General features: G+C 37.8%; 1 protein-coding gene and 1 long non-coding RNA gene across 9 annotated transcripts in view; one reads left to right on the top strand and one right to left on the bottom strand.

Moving 5' to 3' along the window:
• Positions 1-20,575, top strand: part of ABCC8 (ATP binding cassette subfamily C member 8) — a 65,426-nt gene that overhangs the window by 43,599 nt on the left and 1,252 nt on the right. For 5 of the 8 annotated variants that reach the window (XM_071762360.1, XM_071762358.1, XM_071762361.1 and 2 more), the window contains 16 exons: positions 1,546-1,671; positions 2,358-2,457; positions 3,030-3,277; positions 4,227-4,387; positions 4,882-4,951; positions 5,634-5,791; positions 6,908-7,000; positions 10,470-10,572; positions 12,000-12,113; positions 12,748-12,868; positions 13,023-13,153; positions 13,605-13,683; positions 14,515-14,623; positions 16,158-16,261; positions 16,694-16,827; positions 18,140-18,202. In XM_071762360.1, coding sequence (XP_071618461.1) covers positions 1,546-1,671; positions 2,358-2,457; positions 3,030-3,277; positions 4,227-4,387; positions 4,882-4,951; positions 5,634-5,791; positions 6,908-7,000; positions 10,470-10,572; positions 12,000-12,113; positions 12,748-12,868; positions 13,023-13,153; positions 13,605-13,683; positions 14,515-14,623; positions 16,158-16,261; positions 16,694-16,827; positions 18,140-18,202 — 1,914 coding nt within the window. Of the gene's footprint in view, positions 1-1,545; positions 1,672-2,357; positions 2,458-3,029; positions 3,278-4,226; positions 4,388-4,881; positions 4,952-5,633; positions 5,792-6,907; positions 7,001-10,469; positions 10,573-11,999; positions 12,114-12,747; positions 12,869-13,022; positions 13,154-13,604; positions 13,684-14,514; positions 14,624-16,157; positions 16,262-16,613; positions 16,828-18,139; positions 18,203-20,575 lie in introns of those variants that run through there. The other 3 variants (XM_071762359.1, XM_071762362.1, XR_011729528.1) reach the window with 3 other exon arrangements.
• On the bottom strand, positions 4,701-18,968 carry LOC139804780 (uncharacterized). Its single transcript, XR_011729530.1, has 2 exons — positions 18,571-18,968; positions 4,701-5,163 (listed from the first exon to the last, which is right to left on the bottom strand). It is a non-coding gene; the product is annotated as an uncharacterized lncRNA (long non-coding RNA).

The raw sequence follows: 20,575 nt of genomic DNA, 5'->3' as shown, positions 1-20,575 counted from the left end.
TTCAGCTGCTTTTTGTTCTTCACATTGGGTGGCTATAAAGTTGCAGACAGACATTAATCTTGTTCTGATCATGGTTTTGGTGGGCAGCATTTATCCTTTATGGTGTCTGCTGTGACCACCATCAAGAATTACTACTGTTCTCAACGCAGTTCTGGTTTTCTGGTTTGTGTCTCTCAGGATACAGAATTTTCCTTTTTCTTCCCCTTCTATGAGCTCCATCTTTACTTCTTTTCAATTGCTACATATATATATATATGTATTTTTCAAAATAAGCACAGGTATGGCCTTGTATCAGTATAAACTTCTTCGCTTTCTTTATGTGTGTCAGCTTCATTTGTAGGTGTTTGTCTTCTATGACATACTTGATGAAATTTATTTTATTATTATCTTCTAATTGTAAACAGTGATATTTTATGAAATACACTGTTCCAAACAGTCTGTGGGACAGGAAGGATTTGTATTAATTAAGTTTATCATTTTAAAATATTAAGAAATCGTTCCAGTTTATTTTCCCAAGAACAGTTCTCATTAAAACTTAGCAAATCTTACCCAATGAAACGCAGCATGAGTTTTTATTTTATTAAGGAATTTTAAATAATAATATAATTTGAAGTACATGTGATGGCCTTCCTAAATCCTCATAGTTAAGCCTTCAGAAGAATTAAAGGTCAAGCCCAATTATATTTATTTGGTCTCCCTAATAAATTGACCACAAAAGGATTCTCCTTTGCTTTTTTTTTTTCCATACCTCTGGTGTAAGATCTTGGCAGTAAGTGGAATATATTATTTACCCTCCTCCCCAGTCCCACCCGTGGAAATTTCTGAGTGTCCAGGGAGTGAGAAAAACAAATACTGCATTACCTGTTACCTAATGATCTCACGTGGGTTTAGATTCCCCATGCCTCATTTTCCAATTCTCCTTGTTAGATCTAAAGTGAAGGTGGTTATGCTGTGTGTATAGTGTAGCTGCAGTGATATAACCCTGGGAACTACACCCTTCAGCCCTTGCCTGTGTATGTAATTTGTTTTTTCAAACTATGTCCACTATTTGTTATTTTAAAAGCTTTAGGGGTTCAAATTCCCTAGCTTTTCCTTATCAGATCCACAATATCAAACAGACAGTAGAACCAACATGCTCATATCTAATTGCCTTAATGAGAGTGAAATATGTTGTGCACAGTGTGTTCCTAAAAGCCTCTTCCTTTTAGGAGGAAAGAGAACTCTAAAACCTTATCTTGCTAATGACTTGTATTTAGGAAGAGTAATGCATTCTCCTAGTCTGCTGGAGGGGATCCCATTCTTCCTCTTTTTTGCTTAAAAGCATCCTTCTTTTCTGAAAGCATAAAGTGCAGGAAGTTTCTGAATTTTGCATCATCTTGAAGAAAAGGGACAGAGACAAGAGATCACTGCATTTTTAGAAGGCAATTTGTTCTCACAAATATTCTGTGTTTAAGAGAAAATTTTGTCATGACACAGCAATGTAGCTTTAAAATAAACTGATACCCATGGCCATTTATCTCACCACTTGTATTTCTAACTTTTTAGATAATTGCTATGAAAGATGGTAACATCCAGAGAGAAGGAACACTCAAGGACATACAGAAATCAGAAACTGAGCTCTTTGAACACTGGAAGACATTAATGAATCGACAGGACCAAGAGCTGGAAAAGGTTTTTATGGGCAGTGCAATCAATATTTGCAAAAAATATGGCTCCCTTTTTTAGTAGGTTGAAGGAATTAGCAAGGATTGGCATGCTCTGTGTGATTTTCTAACTTAGTATGAATGTATTACTATTATTATTTGTATGTTAAGAGAAATTCCTTCATCTGAACATCTCATCCTTTCTTGATACTGGTGCCTCTGATCCATTCTTGGTAGGAAGCCCTATCAAGATATCATCATCTAAGGAATATTACACTGGGCCATTTTAGGAAAAGCATCAATACTGTTCAATACTGACAATGCTTCTATAAATATTCCTGAATTTATTCAATGCATGGGGTAGAAGTTTTTCAGATGTACCTATACTGAGGTCTCTAACTCATTAACACATTTTGTCTTTAATGCTACAACATAGGAAGAACAAGATGCTAATCTTAGTTCTTATTAATTTAGGGTTATCTGTCCAAAGTAAGATTCCAAGAGAGTTGGGATTGACAACCTGAAATTAATGTCATGTATCTAGTTTATATCCTTTGGTTTTACACAGAGATAGCAAAGCCATCACTTATCACTGCCTGCTGTAAGATTCTGACTTTTACTTTTAACTGGTATTCTGATTGAAAAAAAAATTCAGAGTTAGTAATTTTTTAATTAATTGGTCAGTTGAAAACACATGAACTGTCCCTTTCTTAGGAGACTATTATTGAAAGAAAAACTGTTCTGGAAAGAACAAATCTCCGGAGGACCACGTACTCCCGTGAAGCTCTGCTGAAAGATGATGAAGAGGATGAAGGTAAAAGGTCACCCTTTGAGCCCCATATCACTACACTGCTGTTTCACGGTTAAATTATATTAGAATTAGAACTTAATTCAAACTGGCAAGAGAATAATAAGTCTTCAGGTGGGCCATGCTTCTTCAGAGTTCTTTTTCCATTGATTTTATCTCTGCAGCACAGTAATTTCAAGCACTCAGAAATCTTATCTTCCTCTGAACTTGTGAGGTTTTTTCTTATACTTGAATATGAATATGAAAGAGGAATAATACTGAATAATCTGATGCTGGTTGAGCTTCAAACCTGACAATAGTTGAGCACACTTGTTGAAGGTTTTACAGAGGAAAAAATTGCAATTGATTTTATCAAGCCAGTACTTTTAAATGGAAAAAAAACATGGCTGGAAACACTGATGACCTAGTGCTGAGATTGTCTGCATCTTTTTTACATGAATTATTGCTAACCTTATCAGGTAACTTCACCTTAAAATCACTCGTTATCCTGTATGATAAGCCTTGTTTTGTCCCTGGCCAGTCCCTGTGAAAGGTGTTTATAAGTTGCTATCACTGTACTGTTTTGTTGCACGTTGTAGAAGAGGTGACAGAAAGCGATGATGAAGACAACCTCTCATCTGTCCTGCATCAGAGAGCAAAGATGCCCTGGAGAGCCTGTGGCAAGTACCTCAGTGCTGCAGGAATCCTCCTCCTGCCACTGCTGGTTCTGTCCCAGCTGCTGAAGCACACGGTAATGGTAGCCATTGACTACTGCCTGGCACACTGGACCTCCAGTGCCATCTCTTGGAAGACAGACCTGGAGTTCAGAAACTGTTCTTCCTGTGAGGTATGCAGCACCTCCTTCATCTTCCTCTCATGATTTAAGTTAGTGGTGATCTCCCACTGTCAACCTCTGCTCCAAGGTTTCTATGTAGTGTGCTGGTTATTTAGTAATAGAGCCAGTCTAGTATTTTGAAGGTTAATGCACTTTCAGGTACACACTACACTAAAACTAGCAGTGAAGTTTTGTGCATTCTTGTTTTCCTTTTGCTACCTTTTGTATTTTCATCTTCCGGCTAATATGTCTAAATGTTGGTTTCTAAAGTAATTTTGCTATCATAGTTCTTTTATCTTTTTGATGCACTCTTGCATTCTCAGTGCATGTAGGGCTTTTCAGTTTTGTAACATAAGGGAAATACATTTTTTTTTTTAATGACAAGCACGCTTTTTTGGTTGATTTTTGTGTGAATTCCACATGGAACTGAGCACAGTGTTACTTAGCAGGGTAATCTGCATCTATAAAGCAGTAGCAGAGAGATTTGGTTAGAACCAGGATTGTTTTTCTTTATCAGGATTTAGTGCCTACAGATAATCCACATAAATGTTGGGAAGTGCATGTATGATTTCACTGGCGTGATGCTTTCATCTCTAAAAGATGCTTTATTGATGGTGGATTTTAATATGAAATTACTGTTTCAAAGGAAAACCTATAGTATTGTGTTCCTATTTTAAAAATAGACTGAAACAACTAGGCCATAATAAATCAATTGAAAATTCTTTTCCTTTGATAATATCAAATATATCCTTTTGGGATTTTTAGTAGTATTCTATGATTTTGTATTTCTGATTAATCTCATTTACATGCAAACACTGCTTGAAAATCATTGTCAACTTAATTTAGGGAAGAAAAAAGGATTTACTTTTTACCATTTTTCAGTCCCATGTTTGTGCTTTTACAATAAATTTGAAAAACAATTCATAGTGAATCATTTTGTTACTCTTTCTTTGTTTCTTAGGGTTTCAACCATTCTCCCTATTCAAAAGTTTTCAGCATTCTCTGCTGTCTTGGGATTGTGTTATGTCTTGTCACATCAATAGCAGTTGAGTGGACTGGCCTGAAAGTCACCAAAAAGCTACATTCTTCTTTACTAAATAAAATTATTTTGGCTCCAATGAGGTATTCCTTTGATTGTAATACAAATTATATTGTAGTCATTTTGTGTTTCTTCAAGGCAGTCTTCTAGGCACAGTTTTTATTAAGAAGTGACTGTAAATCCCAATTTTTTTTTTTTTTTAGTGTGTCATTGAAAATCCCCAGAGATTCAATTACTGAGCCATTTCTGAAAACAGTAGGCAGGCTGCTCAGGTTCTTAGACACTTGTCAAATACCTCTCCTGCCTGCCTGTGTCTTCATAGATTGACTTCCTTGCATGTTTTTAATTCCTCTTTGCTGTTCTTAATTAGGGAAAATTCACAATTAATTATCAATATGTTGACTGCCATTTTATTGGGAAGCCATGGTTATGGGAAAAAATAAGAAATTTTACTGAGTTTATCAATTTATTTGCTTGTGTCTGTGATACAGTATTTAGTTTAAGGAAGACAGCAAGAAAAATTAAAACTATTCTAGTATCAATATTGTAATCTTTCCCATTCCTTGTCTCATTTTAGGTTTTTTGAAACAACACCTTTGGGAAGTATACTGAACAGATTTTCAGCTGACTGCAATACCATTGATCAGGTACTGAATAAATATGTACAGCCCTCCAGGTTATCCTGTATTTTCCAATCTGAAAGACTGGATTTTCATTTGTTGTCCATACATTTAGATGAAGTTTACTGATGATCTGTAGTTTTTACTGCTATATCAATTTACATTATGGTTTTCTAGGTTCAGACTTAATTCTTCATCTTAAATGCACATTGAAAAACAATTTACTTGATCAGGATAACCTGTATAGAAAAAGGAAGTAACATTAGATCAATAGTGAAAAAAGATCTAATTAAGAGGATGTGCTTTTTTTGAAAGTGGGTAAACACATTCATTTAACTCATATGAGCATACGAAATGGAAACAAGGCAAGTGCTGTTGCCCAAAAGAGAAATAACTGAAATTCAATTTATCAGTATTTACCCTGTATGCCACACTGCCAGTTTATAGCATTGATGCAGACACTGAAATCTATTGCATCCCTTTGACATGAGGATTGTGCTCACTGTGCAGACTTCTGAAGTAGCCCCACAGGAATCCCCTCAGACTTTCCCAAAACCCAGGAATCAATTCAAAAGCAGACCTGTATGTTTAGAGCTGCCAGCCCTCAAAGTTTTTTTCCTTGTGTAAGTGGGAGAGAGGCAAATGAAATGATGTTTTAAACTTGATAATTTATGGGAGATTCTGTGTGCTTATTCTCCTTTATACACAGCACATTCCTGCTACCCTGGAGTGCTTGAGTCGCTCCACTTTGCTGTGTGTCTCTGCTCTTGCTGTCATCTCGTACGTCACCCCGATGTTCCTCATTGCCCTGGTTCCCCTTGCCATCATGTGTTACTTCATCCAGAAGTACTTCCGAGTTGCATCACGGTAAGAGCCTAACCCAGAATCATTCTGGCAATGGAAATATCTGTGCTGCCTGACTGCAGTGCTGTCATTTTAAATTTGGTCCTGTCAGAGCCAGGGCTCTGCCTGAAAGCGAGCCAGATCCACTGTAGTGAGAATGTATCATTTTGTAAGTGCCAAGCAGAACTTGTGGGAGGTGTGAGCAGGGTCTTTGTCCCCCACCAAAGTTTCTTAAAGTCCACAGGGCCCCAGCTCCTCCCCAAAGACTGCTGGGCATGTCCAAGAAAAATGTGCTGACAGAAGAGGAAGACTGATATCTGCTTACCTAGGTGGAAGTGGAAATCTGTAAAATCACAGAGAGGCCAGAGAATGCAGGATAACTGTCATGGTACTGCTGCACATTAAGGATGCAGCATGTACAAGCATCCTTTCTTGCTCTGAATGCTTTTTAGGTTTTAACATGTTGAAAAAATTTTGCCACATCTGTGATTTTTCTCCTTCTAAGGTCATGCAGCTTCCCTCCCAGTGGTGCACAAGAAGCACTTGCAGCTCTGCTCCCTTATGGATCTGCACAGATCCAGAGGGAGTCTGCAAACAATTTACTCTTTGCTAGAAAGAACTGGGACTAAATGGAATTTCATCCCACATGTGCTTCCACTGATTTGATGACTAAACATGAAATTGCTAAGAACAACCTAATGATGAGTGTGGGCTCCCATTTACTCTACTGAGTGTATGAGCTCAGTGAAAAGTTGTGCTGTCATCTGGCAATGGAGAGAGGAGAGAGAGAGAAAGTTGCATTTTGCCTTCTGCTTAAGTCAACCTCTTATTTGCATTATGCCATTAAATTTTTATTCAGCATGGAGCCAGATTAGTGTTTAAATGAATAAACAAGAAATAGGGATATAGGAGAAATGAGGGAAGGCAGTGAAGGGGAAAGATCCATTCAGAACTCCAGCACTGCTTGTATTCAAACCTTAGACAAAAAGTCCTTCTGGGTTCAGAAGCACAGCACTGCCCTGCAATCTATCTGAGCTTACATACATAATGATTATGATGGTATTCCCTTTCACTCTAAGTTGTTTCAAGCACAACAAAGCTGTTGTTTTTTTACAAAATTCTTCTCTTAACCCTTCCCAGGGACCTGCAGCAGCTGGATGACAGTACCCAGCTACCACTGCTCTCCCATTTTTCAGAGACTGTTGAAGGTCTTACCACCATCCGAGCCTTCAGGTACAGTTTTTTAAAAAACATAAATTACCTTGCTTCTCAATAGCTCTCTCTGATTCTGTTCTGCAATTGTGTAATTATAAGTACCACTTGGAAAATCCAAAGTCCTGGAAACACTGGTAAGGCAGAACCTTTCTGTGTGAAAGAGTTATGGAAGACGCACAAGCTCAGATGTGTAAGCTGCCCTGTGATAACTCCCCATAGACTTGCATGCAGCCTTAAAAAAAAACCTGTGATCAAATGTGATTTAAGAAGCTAAATTAGCTTGCAGTGACCACAGCATGCAGTGTGACAGACCATGTGCTTGGACAGTTTCCATGGAACAACTAATATGCACTAATTTGTTATGCCAGAGTAGTCTGTGTATGAGTCAATGTCCCAGGAAGGTAAGCTGTGTATGGTCGTGACTTCAGCAGATACAGTAGCACCCTGAGTTTTTAGGTTACCTGCTGGAAAGGTGGTTGTTTATACTAATTTTGAAAGTGTTCAAGATGGAGACGGAGAGTTTTTCACCTGTTTTGATTAATTTTTCCACCCATACAAGCTCAAAGGAGCAACACAGGAATACATGATAATGTGCCTGGGTTGTATATCTGTGTTACTAAAATGGCAGTCAGACTGACACTGGTAGAGGTACCAATAACACCACTGCTGAGCTTGCCAGCTGCTTCCCATGCACTGCTGCTATTCTTGTCCTTTCCCAGTGGACTCAAATGCAGCCAACTGCACACGTATCTCATCTAGATGTCTTCACCTTTTGTCAGTTAATTATTACTGTTACCATTCTATCTTTGAAACAGTAGTGCTTACTTCTCCTAAGCTGTAATTTAAATTTTATAATAGAAGGAATGCACAAAGTTAACTTTTCTTAGGATACAAATAGGTTAATAAGAGAACAACCAATTTAAGGGTTAGTTTCTTTTTGACTGAAGATAGCTTCTTGAAGAGTGGTAGAACAGCATAGAATTTTCCATTCCTAATTATTGTTACTGGATAATTATTTCATTAAGTGACAACAGTGTTCTCTAGTTTGTAGCTATGTCTGTGTTCAGTTTCAAAGAAATTCATTTTCTCTTCATTTTTTCTTTTCTCATCGATCCATATATTCTGTTACTTCATGAAGAGGAACGTTAGTGTATTATGGGTGTATATTTTCAAGTGTTGATATGATAATATTCAATGCCATCTAGCTAATATTTTCAGTCTTTCAGAGCGTTGTCTCTTGATTCTTTGTGTCATCTCGAAATGAGTTCCATTGTCAAAGAATTGTTTGGTACCTCCTTTTTCTTGAGTGCTGCAGTAATTGGTGTGAGTCTTTGTCCCAAAGAGCCAGTGTGTTCACTAAGTTCTGTACTCCATCTGCCTGCCAGCCTCCCACAGCAGCTGCTATCCCAGCTATTTTTAGAACTGTTACTTTCAGCTGCCTAACATATTAGGAGGTGTGGAGTTTAGACTTGCTAGCTCCAGCATCCCTAAAAATAACACTAATTCAGGAATTCAGTGATTAAGTTAGGAGGTGCCAGTTCTTCCTGGAGTGTCCTTACCCTTCATAACTCTCCATCCTGCACTCGCTCACAATACATTAGGAAAGAAATATACAAAAAAAAAATAATAATAATCCAGGGGGATGCTAGAAGGACAGCTACTGCTGCAGCTATAAATGCACCTTCAGCAAATGCCCTGGCCTGATTTACAGTTTGCTGTCTGGGACCTCAGATACCATTGGTGCTAAATAATCAATAACATGTAACTGTGAAGGCTTCTGTATTCTGTGAGGCCTAGTAATCTGGGGACACCTTAAGAAAAACTCTGATATTTCTACATTACTCCACCAACAGTGGTAGCTTTGTCTGCATCCTCATTCCATGTGTATATGGATGACTGACTCATGATGCATACTTTGCATTTCTAAGGCATATCTGCATCATATAATACCTACATGGTATAGAGATACAAAAGTTAAATGTGACCTGAATTGGCTGCAGAAGCAGTACAGCCATCTCTGTATGGTAGGGCCCTGAGGTAATTGGTGGTGAGCAAAGGGAGGGCTCACTGACTCTGACACTGTGTGACCAGTATCAGGCCATTCTGAGCCAGCCCAGGCCATTCTCCAGTGCACACAGCAGGCACAGCTCTTGCACCTTGGCACACTGGCTAAGTTGTGAACAGCTGAATTATTTCCAAAAAGTGACACTTATTTCTTATCCTGTAAACCATAAATGATTTATGTAGAGTCCTTATTATAGCTTTATTATACTGTGCTCTGAAGACTGATTAAGATATTCTGCAGCTAACAAATTTGAAAGCTTCTCTAAGCTATATTCTTCATACTTAGATAAAACGTTGTCATATCTTTCACTCATATCAGTATAAAGAGAGCTGAGTTTATAAATAAGTAGTACTTGCTGCAGCCATAATAGCTAAGAGTACAATAGGGCAAAGTTTTATAGAGGGACATCAGCAAGTTTGTTAAACATGCTGATGTTTAAAAGGGGGGAAAAAGAGAAGCTTTGGGTGCTAAAACTAGATCTTCAGGCCTTCAAGCTTCTATTACTACCCTGGAAAAGGCTTTTGTGCCAGATTTCTCTTTTATAATTAGACATAATTGTTGATACCCTTTATTATCATCACATTATTTTACATTTATGCAAATTAATATGCCCAGATAGAAGGGGTTGACTACCATGCTTGCCAAGACCCTGGTCTAAATAGGTGTAGCAGGGAATCATCTTCCATATCTGCTGAATTCAAGAAGGATTGATTGATGCTGCTACTCTGATAAGTGGGTGCAAATCCACTATAAAAAGCTGCAAACAGATCTATTTGCCATTAATCTTATTTTGTATTCTGTAGCTAATTCACTCGGGGGAAGGAGAACACAGTTCTTCCGAGCTTATTGTTGCACTATGTGGTTGGACTTTTGTTTTCTAAAGTGCTCCATTTGTTTAGTGTTAAGGACAAACATGTTTATCTAACAATGGACGTACCATGACTGGACTTACTTTGAATTTATACTTCATAAATTGTTGCAATTTCTAGGCACTGCAGTAATATAAATTTGAAAACTTGAGCATATATGATTAAGAAGAATTTCATTCTGTGACATTAGTATGTCTTTTCACAAGTACATACATGTATTATTTCTCTTTCATAAATATATTTTTTATTTCTTTTTTTTGTTTCAGCCTTGTCTCCTAGAGATTCGATTTAATATATTTAGAAAATACTCAGTGTGATGCAGAATTCCCATTTAGAGTTTCATCAGTGAAGTAGCATCTTGAAGATACTTCACAAATATAGTTTGCATGTGTCTAATACAAGCTTACAGATTATGTGACTCTGAATCAGAGATTGATTCAGAACCTTGAAGCTGCCTATTGGCATGTATTCCCTGGAATTAAATTTTACTTTTAATTTTTCAAAGACCCCAAGGCATGTCCTTTTTAATTTTTATTTCATCTGGTTATTTCAGGTACGAAGCCAAATTTCGACAAAAGCTTCTTGAATACACAGATTCCAACAATATTGCCTCCCTTTTCCTTACAGCTGCCAATCGCTGGCTAGAAGTCCGCATGGCAAGTACATTATTTTTTTGTATACACAAGAAATGTATTTTACTTCATTCCAAGCTACCTAAGGAGGAATCTGACAGTTACCCAGTCTCAACTGGGTTTTGAAGCTGTACCTTTACAGCTCAATGTACCTTTACAGCTATCTCTCTGTGTCTGTAAAGAATGTGTGCCCAGCCCTGGAAACTGAATGAAATATGAATATATTTCAGGTAGACTGCAGCTGTCTCTCCAAGACAAGAATAGCTTTTATGGGTCACATTGTGTCTGAAGGTCACACACAAACTGTGTGTTTATAGGTCACTCTGTGTGTGAAGAGTGATCAGAGCTGCTCAGGGTGTGCTGCCAGCCAGGATGCCTTTATGGGACTGTGTTAGTCAGTGTTAGGCCTTTGCCTTGTGACCCTCCAGCAACGTTTCAACATCTCAATAAGCAGAAGGACATAGATTTATCCATGTTTTACATCCTCTGAAGAATGCCAGATGCTCAAGTGCCTTTTCCTTACAGTGCCCAGTGAAGTGGCCTGGCATAGGAAATTATTTATTAAACATAATTCCTTGAGAAGCAAATCAAGGAATTCTATGTTGTAGATGGTGATATTTGTATCAAGCTTTGTTAGATACAGGTGTAGTACTGCTGTTGTGGTAACATGGACTCCTTTTATATTTGCTAAGTCTATCTTAATTCATATTGTGTCACAGTCTATATCTCCATTTTAGACTCCACTTTAGCTTGTACCTTTTGCTACTTACATTCAGATATTGAGTGTGACTTAAATAAAATGTTACTACCCTTTTATATGGTCAGTCCTAGACCATCTGAAGTCCCTAAATCAAACCTGTATCATTTAACAGGACACAGACAACTGACAGGTTCCCTCCTACATAGGTCATTGGGTAAGATTATGCAACAGACTAGAGAAAGACTGTAGGAAGTAAATCACTAATGATTTAAATTAAAGCAGCAAAAGGCATGGGTGGACACAGTCCAGCTAATAGATACAAGCTGTGCAAAAACAGCTGGCTTGAACAAATATGGATGGTAGCCACCCATTAGCAGCTACAGTGCCTCCCAGCAGTCAGTCAACAGCCACAGAGGATCCGCTCACATGAGCATTTCCCTCCTACCCCAGGTAACATCAGTAGCATGGTTCCAACCACCTCTATTACATGCTTAATATTCTGTATTGACTTCTCCAGAAGTAGGTTAGGAGTGTTGGTACAACTCTTGTGTGTACAGCAATGTTGCCTTAATGTGGGTGTGCTGTTTGGAAATGAGAATGTGTTCCCAGGCAGGGTCTGTACGGGACTGTGTGGTGTTTTCTTCTTGTATTTCAAACTGTGCAATGGGTTTGTTATTTGGAATGGAAAGTTATGAGAATGTTTTAATAATCTTTAGACTAACAGTGATGTTGCTTACTCATATTCCTTCAGGAGTACATCGGAGCATGTGTGGTACTCATAGCAGCTGTCACTTCTATTACCAATTGCCTGTATAATGACCTCTCTTCAGGACTTGTAGGCCTAGGACTAACCTATGCACTTATGGTAAGAATCTCAGGACCCTTTTTGTCTTCCAAACATCTTTTTGTACTTCTTCAGGGCACAAAGATGAACAGAAAGATCGAAGGTGCCTGTACCTCTGTACTGGTTCCTGACACATCACTGAAATAATGTATAAACTTCAGTTCACATACTGTGGTTGATATATTTGAGCATATGCTTTCTTCAGTTTTTAGATAAAGTATTCATTGAAGTTTTAGTTCAAATATGTCAACAAAAGATGACCAAGTTGCACTGTATTTTTTGTATTGTCTTCCACTGTGAAGAGTATTTTTTCAGTGCATCTGTTGTAATGATGCCCTGCTATTCCATTCTAGACTGTCAGACCTGAAGTTACCAAGATGGTGACTTTTCACCTGTCTTTATTGTTCCCCTCCTGCTTTCCTGTTGGTGTAGATCAGATCTCCATAGTAGCAAAGTATCTGTGCATTGCAGTTAGGAAATTGAACCTTGAGTCGTTGTTGTCACCCTGTTGATATGTACCATATACTGTTAATTCACAACTTCAGGTTATTAAAGATGAACAAGCATTACTATGGAGGAATATAAACTGCATGCTGGTCAAATGTTGCAAACTACTAAAAATCTGGAATTTAGTAGTGTATTTGCTTTACATCAGGTGTCTAACTATCTGAATTGGATGGTTCGTAACCTGGCTGACATGGAGATCCAGCTGGGTGCAGTGAAAAGAATCAATGGCCTTCTCAAAACAGAAGCTGAAAATTACGAAGGGCTCCTTTGTAAGTGCAGTGTTGTGCAGCATGCAGAAAGAGCTTGCTGAAATTTTAATGATTTTGCAGTGTTTTATAATGAAAAATGCAGTAAATAATTTAATGAGCTGATCTGTTTACTATGAGAGGGTTGATTTTGTGGGATTTTTTCCTCCCTGTACAGCTGCTTCACAGATTCCCCAGAACTGGCCAGACAGAGGGGAGATCCAAATCCAGAACCTCAGTGTCCGATATGACAGCAACTTAAAGCCAGTGCTCAAGCATGTCAATGCCCACATCTCTCCAGGACAAAAGGTAAAGAATTGCAGTTATTCTGAGAAGCTCTTTACACTAACACATCACTGATATCACAAAGTTAAAAAAACACACCACAGTATGTCTGGAGAACTGAATTACAGAATTTTTCTCTAAGACAATATAGCACCCTGGAAAGCAGTCTGTGGGTTTCTCCCTGCGTTAGACCAACTTTCCATCATTCTCATGTGGCTGTCTTGTCTTTATTCACATTGTTGGCACTCTACTATTGTTCCTGTATAAAGAACTGGCCTGGATTTATCCCTAAATGCTTAGACTTCTAAAGAAGAAGAGTGAACCTGGGGATTCTGTTATGGCCAGTTCAGTTCGACTCAACTGTTAGGGGGATCATGTGGATCAGAACAGCTCCTCCATCCACTCACCTCAAGTGTCAAATACAGATATTACCCATTCCCACTCACCTGATGTTCATTTGCTTTCTGTGTCACAGATTGGGATTTGCGGCCGAACAGGCAGTGGAAAATCCTCTTTCTCTCTTGCATTTTTCAGAATGGTTGACACCTTTGAGGGTAAGATTATACTTTTGTGTACTGATCATGCTTAGCTCCTGGAGGTGCTTTGATAGTCCTTTCCTTAGAAGCAGCAGCTTTTAAGTGTGATTCTTGAATCTGCAGGACACACACTCTCTGGCCTTGTTTACATATAATATCATCTGTCACCTAACAGCTGTGCTACTGATAAGCTGGATCAATAAAAATTCTACTTGACAGATGCAAAAGTTCTTTTGTGCTGTTAAAACGGTAGGAGCAAACCATAAAAGGGGAAGGTGCAGAGAAGGATCCACTCACAAGGCACAGATAGGAGCCACTGGGCTCAGAAGACTCAGCAACTGCTGCCCTGGAACTTCCTGCCGTATTTCCTGCTGTGCCTGCCATGTCCTTGTACCTCATGGAGTGTCTTCCTGTGCACCACAGAAAATGTTAGCCTCAGTTTCCCAGCCACATCACCCACAGGGGCCCTTAAGCAATGGTTGTACTTGGAGATAAAACTTCAACACGCTCAGTAGTAATTTGGCTTTTTGAAACTCTTGTTCCCATTGGTAACAAGTTACCTCTTACCTTCTTGATTGATAGGTGCTTAAAATGGTCAAGCAGATAAGCAGTGTGTCTAATCATTCATAAAAAATCACAGGTATGCTTCATAATCCTCCCCACTGAGGCTTAATCTCAAGACATTTGTGCTTGCTGCTTAATGAAAACTCATTTCAGTGATCAATAAGGGGGTGCACAATTCAAGGCCTGCTCCTGCTGTACTGTATTGCAAGCTGAAAGAGCAATGTCTTTGCCAGCAGCTGTATGGCATGATGAACTAGCAGACTATCTATTTTTTTTTTTTAATAGGAAGGATTATCATTGATGGTATAGATATTGCTAAGCTCCCCTTACAGACACTGAGATCCAGGCTGTCAATCATTCTCCAAGATCCTATTTTATTCAGCGGAACCATTCGGTAAGCATTGTGCACCTAAATGAAGCCATAAAGTGACTTTTATGCCAGTTAATATTATAATTATGCCATATGATTACTTTGACAGAATTGGTGATAGCAAACTGCTCAATTCTGGTCTCCTAAGTTGGAGTAGGGAGGATCACTGCCTTTTGTCTGTGTTTTTACCCACCCCTGCAAGATGGCATCTCCTCAGTTGTCACTGTTGGCAGAAGGTATCCCATGCCTGGGAAGCAGGGACAGTCATTATTTATCCCTCCAAGATCAAGTAGTCATGTTAGCTCACTGATCAAATACTCATAACCACCCAGCACTTGTTGAAACATTCTTTCTCCTACATCTGTTTTGATCTGTCTGCCTTTAAAAATAAGACAGAAAAAATGTGGACTGAAAAATTAATGTAGAAAAAAAGGAAGCATTAGAACAATATGAAAAGTACTGGGAGCATTTTGGGGTATGTCATCCGTGATGCTCTGCTAGTCCTTGAGACATTCTTCTGTGAAAATATCTGTAAAAATAATCTTTCTCTGAGAGGATGATGCAGTAGAAATAGTGGCAAAAAGGTCCACAGTTTCCAAAAAAATGTCCTTACGTCTGCCTGTGGCATTTATCTTAGGAAAGGAATAATTCTCAGTGCAGAATTATGTCACCTGCAGTTACAGTTTCTACATAAAAGTCATTAGAGTTCACTGAAAATGACACAGGCTTCTGTGGGTTGCTTACTTCACACTAGTACAGATCCCAAGATTATCTCCTGAACTTGCTTGAATAGAGCATTATTGCTTTGTTCCTTCATGGCAGAAGATGATGTGACTGTGCACCTTTGCTTTATTAATTAACCTATAAAAATATACTTAGGCCAGCATGGGCCACTCACTGTACATACAGTAAGAGCAAAAATAAAAAGTGTTAGGTACCATTCAATCTTTTATTTCTGATCATCATTCTATATATTAGTGATACCAGATTTTTATTTGTTGCTATCATTTCTTGGATACAGCAAGCTAAAATAACATTCATCTGTTCATAAATCCAGGGTTTGTTCAGTTGTAATGAAGACTTGCATTTCATAATTCAGAAAGAAGCTTGATTGTTCTGATTAGCAATTCTATAGCAATAAAGAACAAAATTTAATTTAAAAGGACAATTGGAAGATTTTGGGCCTTTGTTAATAAATTAATATTAATTCAAACTAATTATATTCACAGATTTTTTTTTGTACCAAGATTTTTCTAGTAAAACACGAGAATTTCTATATTCAGAATAAAATATATTCTAAAACAAAGATTCCTGCAAAACAGAAAGCTTTTCTTGTTCTGCTCAACTGGAAATGTCAGATTTTTTCTTAATCAAATTGGCAGAAATGTTGACCAAGTCTGCAAAATTCAGAGGATTTATACAAAAGATAGATCAAAATCAGGCTCAGATCTATAGCACATGATTCTGATTATTTGTAAGTTTGTTTCTAAGCACACTAAAAGAAATATATGGCACAAGTTTATAATGACTGATATTCTGGAATTACTCCTAACTGCAGGTTTAACTTGGACCCTGAGAAGAAGTGCACTGACAGCATGCTGTGGGAAGCATTGGAAATAGCACAGCTCAAGCATGTGGTTAAAGCACTCCCTGGGGGACTAGGTAATAAGACTTCCTTCTTGAGAAGATTGCTTCCAGTGTTCACAACATGGCTCTTTCATATCTACTATTTATTAAAAAGGTAGTTGCTGAAGAAAAATTTTATATGGAAGGTGACAAAAAGTGGCTTTTGACAGGGGGATGCAATGTCCTACACTGCACATATTGTTGTGAAACTTGCTATTAAACATCTTTAGCTACTGTGATGTCTAATACACAAAAGTGTTCTGAGGCAGAAATACTGGGGGTTTTGAATAATGGAAATAAAGAGGCAAAATTGGATCACCAACAGTTACAGACCTATGAAATGTTACTGTGAAAATCTTTATGCTGAAAGTGAGTTATTATTTTCCAGGCATGTGCTCTACTCTGATCTGACCTGCTCATATCTACATGCAGAGCCTAAAAATACTGGTTTTGCTATGTCATTTCCAGATGCTATAGTCACAGAAGGGGGTGAAAACTTTAGCCAGGGCCAAAGACAGCTCTTCTGCCTAGCAAGGGCTTTTGTGAGGAAGACGAGCATCTTCATCATGGATGAGGCCACAGCATCTATTGACATGGCAACAGTGAGTTTGTTTGGAGTGTTTGATTTCTTGCTTCCATTGAGGGGGAGACAGCTGCCAATATGCAAAAAAAAGGGTGCATAGCAAGTCTGTCTACTCTGTGATATGCTTACACCATATTTAGTGCACATATGTTTACAGTTCCAGGTAGTTGTGATCCATTGATAACAAATCTGAAGAGCTTTTAAATCATTTTACTGGGGGGGTAATAGTTATTCCAGCATTGCTTGCATTAGAAAAATGAAACATGTTATTTTCATTGGCAGTTTGATTTCCTGAAGTAAACAAAGCTTTGGAAGGTCAGCTGAGATTGTCAGTGAAGGGTCAATTGGCAAGCAGACAAATTTAGCAGCCATGACAGACAAGTTAGGAAATTAAAAGGCTTGAAAGTAGTCAAGAAAATAAACAGATATGTAGAAAAGACATAGTGAATAACTGCATTAATTACCTGAGATTGCTAGACAGAGGTTAAATCACACAATAGTAGTGCACCAGATGGACAGTAGGTTCTAGGGATTTTTATTTTTTTTCCTCTGTTATGTTGTTATGAGAAATGTTCTGTCTGCTCCATTCTATGAACACAGAATATAATTGGAGGGATTCGTTATAACAGCTACAGTTTTTAATTGTGTAAAATGTTTGTTGGGTATCAGTAACATTGGGAATTAACACTGTATGCAGCACAGTTACAACACATTTTGAATTTTGACACACCGAGGATACAGTTCCTCCTTTGAGATACATATCTAAAGAATGGATAATAGCAAGTAAAGGCATCTGTGCTAATGACATTTGTAGGCAGTTTGGTACACAGCAACATGTTTCCTAAATAGCAAAGGATAAGTACTTGTTGAGTGAGAACTATGAATGTTAAGACCATCTTGAATATCATCTCCACTGTCAAATATGCCAGGTACAGCACAGCTCCCTTACTTGTCCCTGCCAGCCCTTGGTGTCAGATGTTCCCAGTGTGCTGGGACATTCCTGGGCTTCCAGCAGGGTGAAGAACGCAGATCAGAGGCGCCAGCATGCGGGCTCAGTGTAAAACTGAGGTCAGGATGGGAGGTATTTGGGGGCCAAAGTACAGCTCTTGGGCACACCAGAGTCAAGAGGCAGTGGGAGTGGCAGGAGCAAGCAGGGCTAACTGGAGACCAGGCTTTGACTTAGTTCTGATAGGTAGTTAATTTTGCATTTCTGCAACGAAGAATCAATAAAAGCGTGGAATAATCTGTGGTTACTCAAGAGTTCTTAATGTCTTGTGTCTATTTTGTAACTTCTGTTCTTTCAAAAGCAACAAATGTTTTTCTTTATGTAGGAGAACATACTCCAGAAAGTAGTCATGACTGCATTTGCTGACCGTACTGTGGTTACAATAGCAGTAAGTACAGTCTCTGCTGCCATTCTAATGCAAACAAGAATCAGAAGAGATCAGTCGATTCCTGTCAGTGTTAATTTGGCAGTTAATCTGTTTTTAATGTGATGCTTCAGTGTAAGACTCCATTTTTATTTTAAACATGTTGTGTGATGCTAAGACTGCTTGCCTTTAAAAACGTGTAATCATAAGTATGCAGTCTAGTTTCTGCTACTCATTTTAGGCTAATTTAAAGTATGCTACAACTTTGAATACTATGAAATCTAAGAAGTTCCATCAAGCTACATTAGCTAAAGACAAGTGAAATGGTGTGATAGTAGTGCCCCTGGATACAGTAATTATATGTCAATTTAAATAAATGAGACTCAACTCACTTTTTAAAATATACATTCCACCCATGGAATGTCTATTTTTATTTAATTTAATATCAGTTTGCATATTCTTGAAGTGGATATACGAAGACCTTGACCATGGAAAAAAAAAAAAAAATATGAAAGAGATTTGACCTGAATAAAAGGAGTTGGCTCAACAGATATGTCAGAAGCAATACATATCTTTCCAGCCCCCAGCTTTCTAAAATTACACAAATTTCAGGGAGGTAAAATAAAGTCATTATGCTTCTTAACATTTGAAAATTAAGCACCAGTCAAGAAATCTACACTCAGGAATTTTACTGTATCTTTTTCATTTCACTTAGCAAATGTGTAATAGAAAACCTGTTTTATCTTATGGTAGCTATTCAGTCTGCTGTTACAAAAAAAAAAAAAAAAAAAAAAAAAAAAAAAAAAAAAAAAAAAGAATCATAAGCATGAAATGTCCTTATTTCTCTGCATGAGTTGCACTGCAGCTTGCATTTATGTAACTTTTCCAGTTTGTGTACGGATAGATTGAGAAAGTTTTATTATTCTTTCACTCTTATTAGTGAGTTTGAAACTGCAGAGTTCAAACAAACTGCATGCTGGCATAAGCTTTGAGTGGTTTTACTTCCTAATGTAAATGTGGTTTACAGAGGGTGGGTTTGCATTTAAAACACTGTAGTAAAAATAGATTTTTTTACCCCAGAGAAAGTAATATATTCCTAATTTGTGTTTAGGAAGAACAGGGATAAGCAGAGTGTATTTCTGGGTCTGTATTGTCATTGATGTTACTTTATAAGGATGGCAGCACTGATTGTGTTATACTGAAAGAGCTCAGAGAACAAAGGCAGCAAGTACAACAGGAATGTGATGTTTCACTCCCTTCCCCCTGCCTGTGGACTGGATAAATGTCACAGAAGGACTGCAGCAGTGAAGAGATTTGTAGATGCCCTCAGTGATTATTTCATAGAACATCTGGTCAGGAAGCCACAGAAGGAAATACAAGAATTGTTTTGGTACTGAGGGTTCCTAAGACCTGATTATGAACCTTAATGAATGAAAAGTGAGTGTGTAACAGGGACCACAATATTCTGAGAGTAAATATCCTGGCAGCAGTAATGCAAACTGAAAAAATCCAATGCAGCTACACTCCACTTTAAAAAAGTGGAATTCTTAAAAGTGAGGAGGATTGCTAAAAGAAAAAATACAAAAATAAATGAGGGGAAAAAAAGCTAAAAGAAGCATCAAATAAAATGGAATCTACAGGGATCATAGAAATTACTAAAGAATTGTACTCAAAAATCCCAGGGCCGATGCATGCTGTTTATTGAGAAAGGTTTGAATCAGGATAGAAAGAAGCTGGTATGGCTAACAAATAAAAACCTGTTAGAAAAAATGAAGGCATTCTTGTAAAAGCTGAACTCATGCCCAGATGAAGAAAACAAAAATTGTAAGTTTTGGTTTGTTATATGCAAATAATGCAATAATGCTGGGGGAATAAAAAGAAATTTAAAACAAAAAACAAAACAAAAAAGCAGCAACAAAAAAAGCCCAGAAATATACAAGCAGCTTCTGGAAGCCATCAAAACTAATAATGTATCCCCAAAGCTCCTAGGAGCAAAAAGTCTGTCAACCCCTGAGGCCATTAGATGATTATTACATGAAAAGAATTCTCTGGAAAGATAACAGGACTGAAAAAAAAAAAAGAAAAAGAAAAAAAAAAGAGACATTCATTAAACAAAAGACAAATTAATTCTTTTCAGTATTCGCTGTGGAAGAAACTGACAAGGTTTCTTGTCAGGAAAATAGTAAAAATGTTAGGGCTTACTAGAAAAAGAGAAAACATCCTACCACTGTATATGTCTACAGTTTACACATACCTTGAATATTGTGTGCAGTTTGCAGTTTCAGTCTCCTCATTCCCAGCATAACAAATTACTGAAAAACTGAAAAATGCTGAAGCACAAGAATGATGGGAGGCTTGGAACTGCTCCTTAAGAGAAGCAGCTGAGTGGACCAGGTC

Source organism: Heliangelus exortis, chromosome 18 (genome assembly GCF_036169615.1).
Source record: "Heliangelus exortis chromosome 18, bHelExo1.hap1, whole genome shotgun sequence".
Lineage (NCBI taxonomy): Eukaryota > Metazoa > Chordata > Aves > Apodiformes > Trochilidae > Heliangelus > Heliangelus exortis.
The sequence above is the reverse complement of the archived record's forward strand: the minus strand, read 5'-3'. Positions and strand labels throughout refer to the sequence as shown.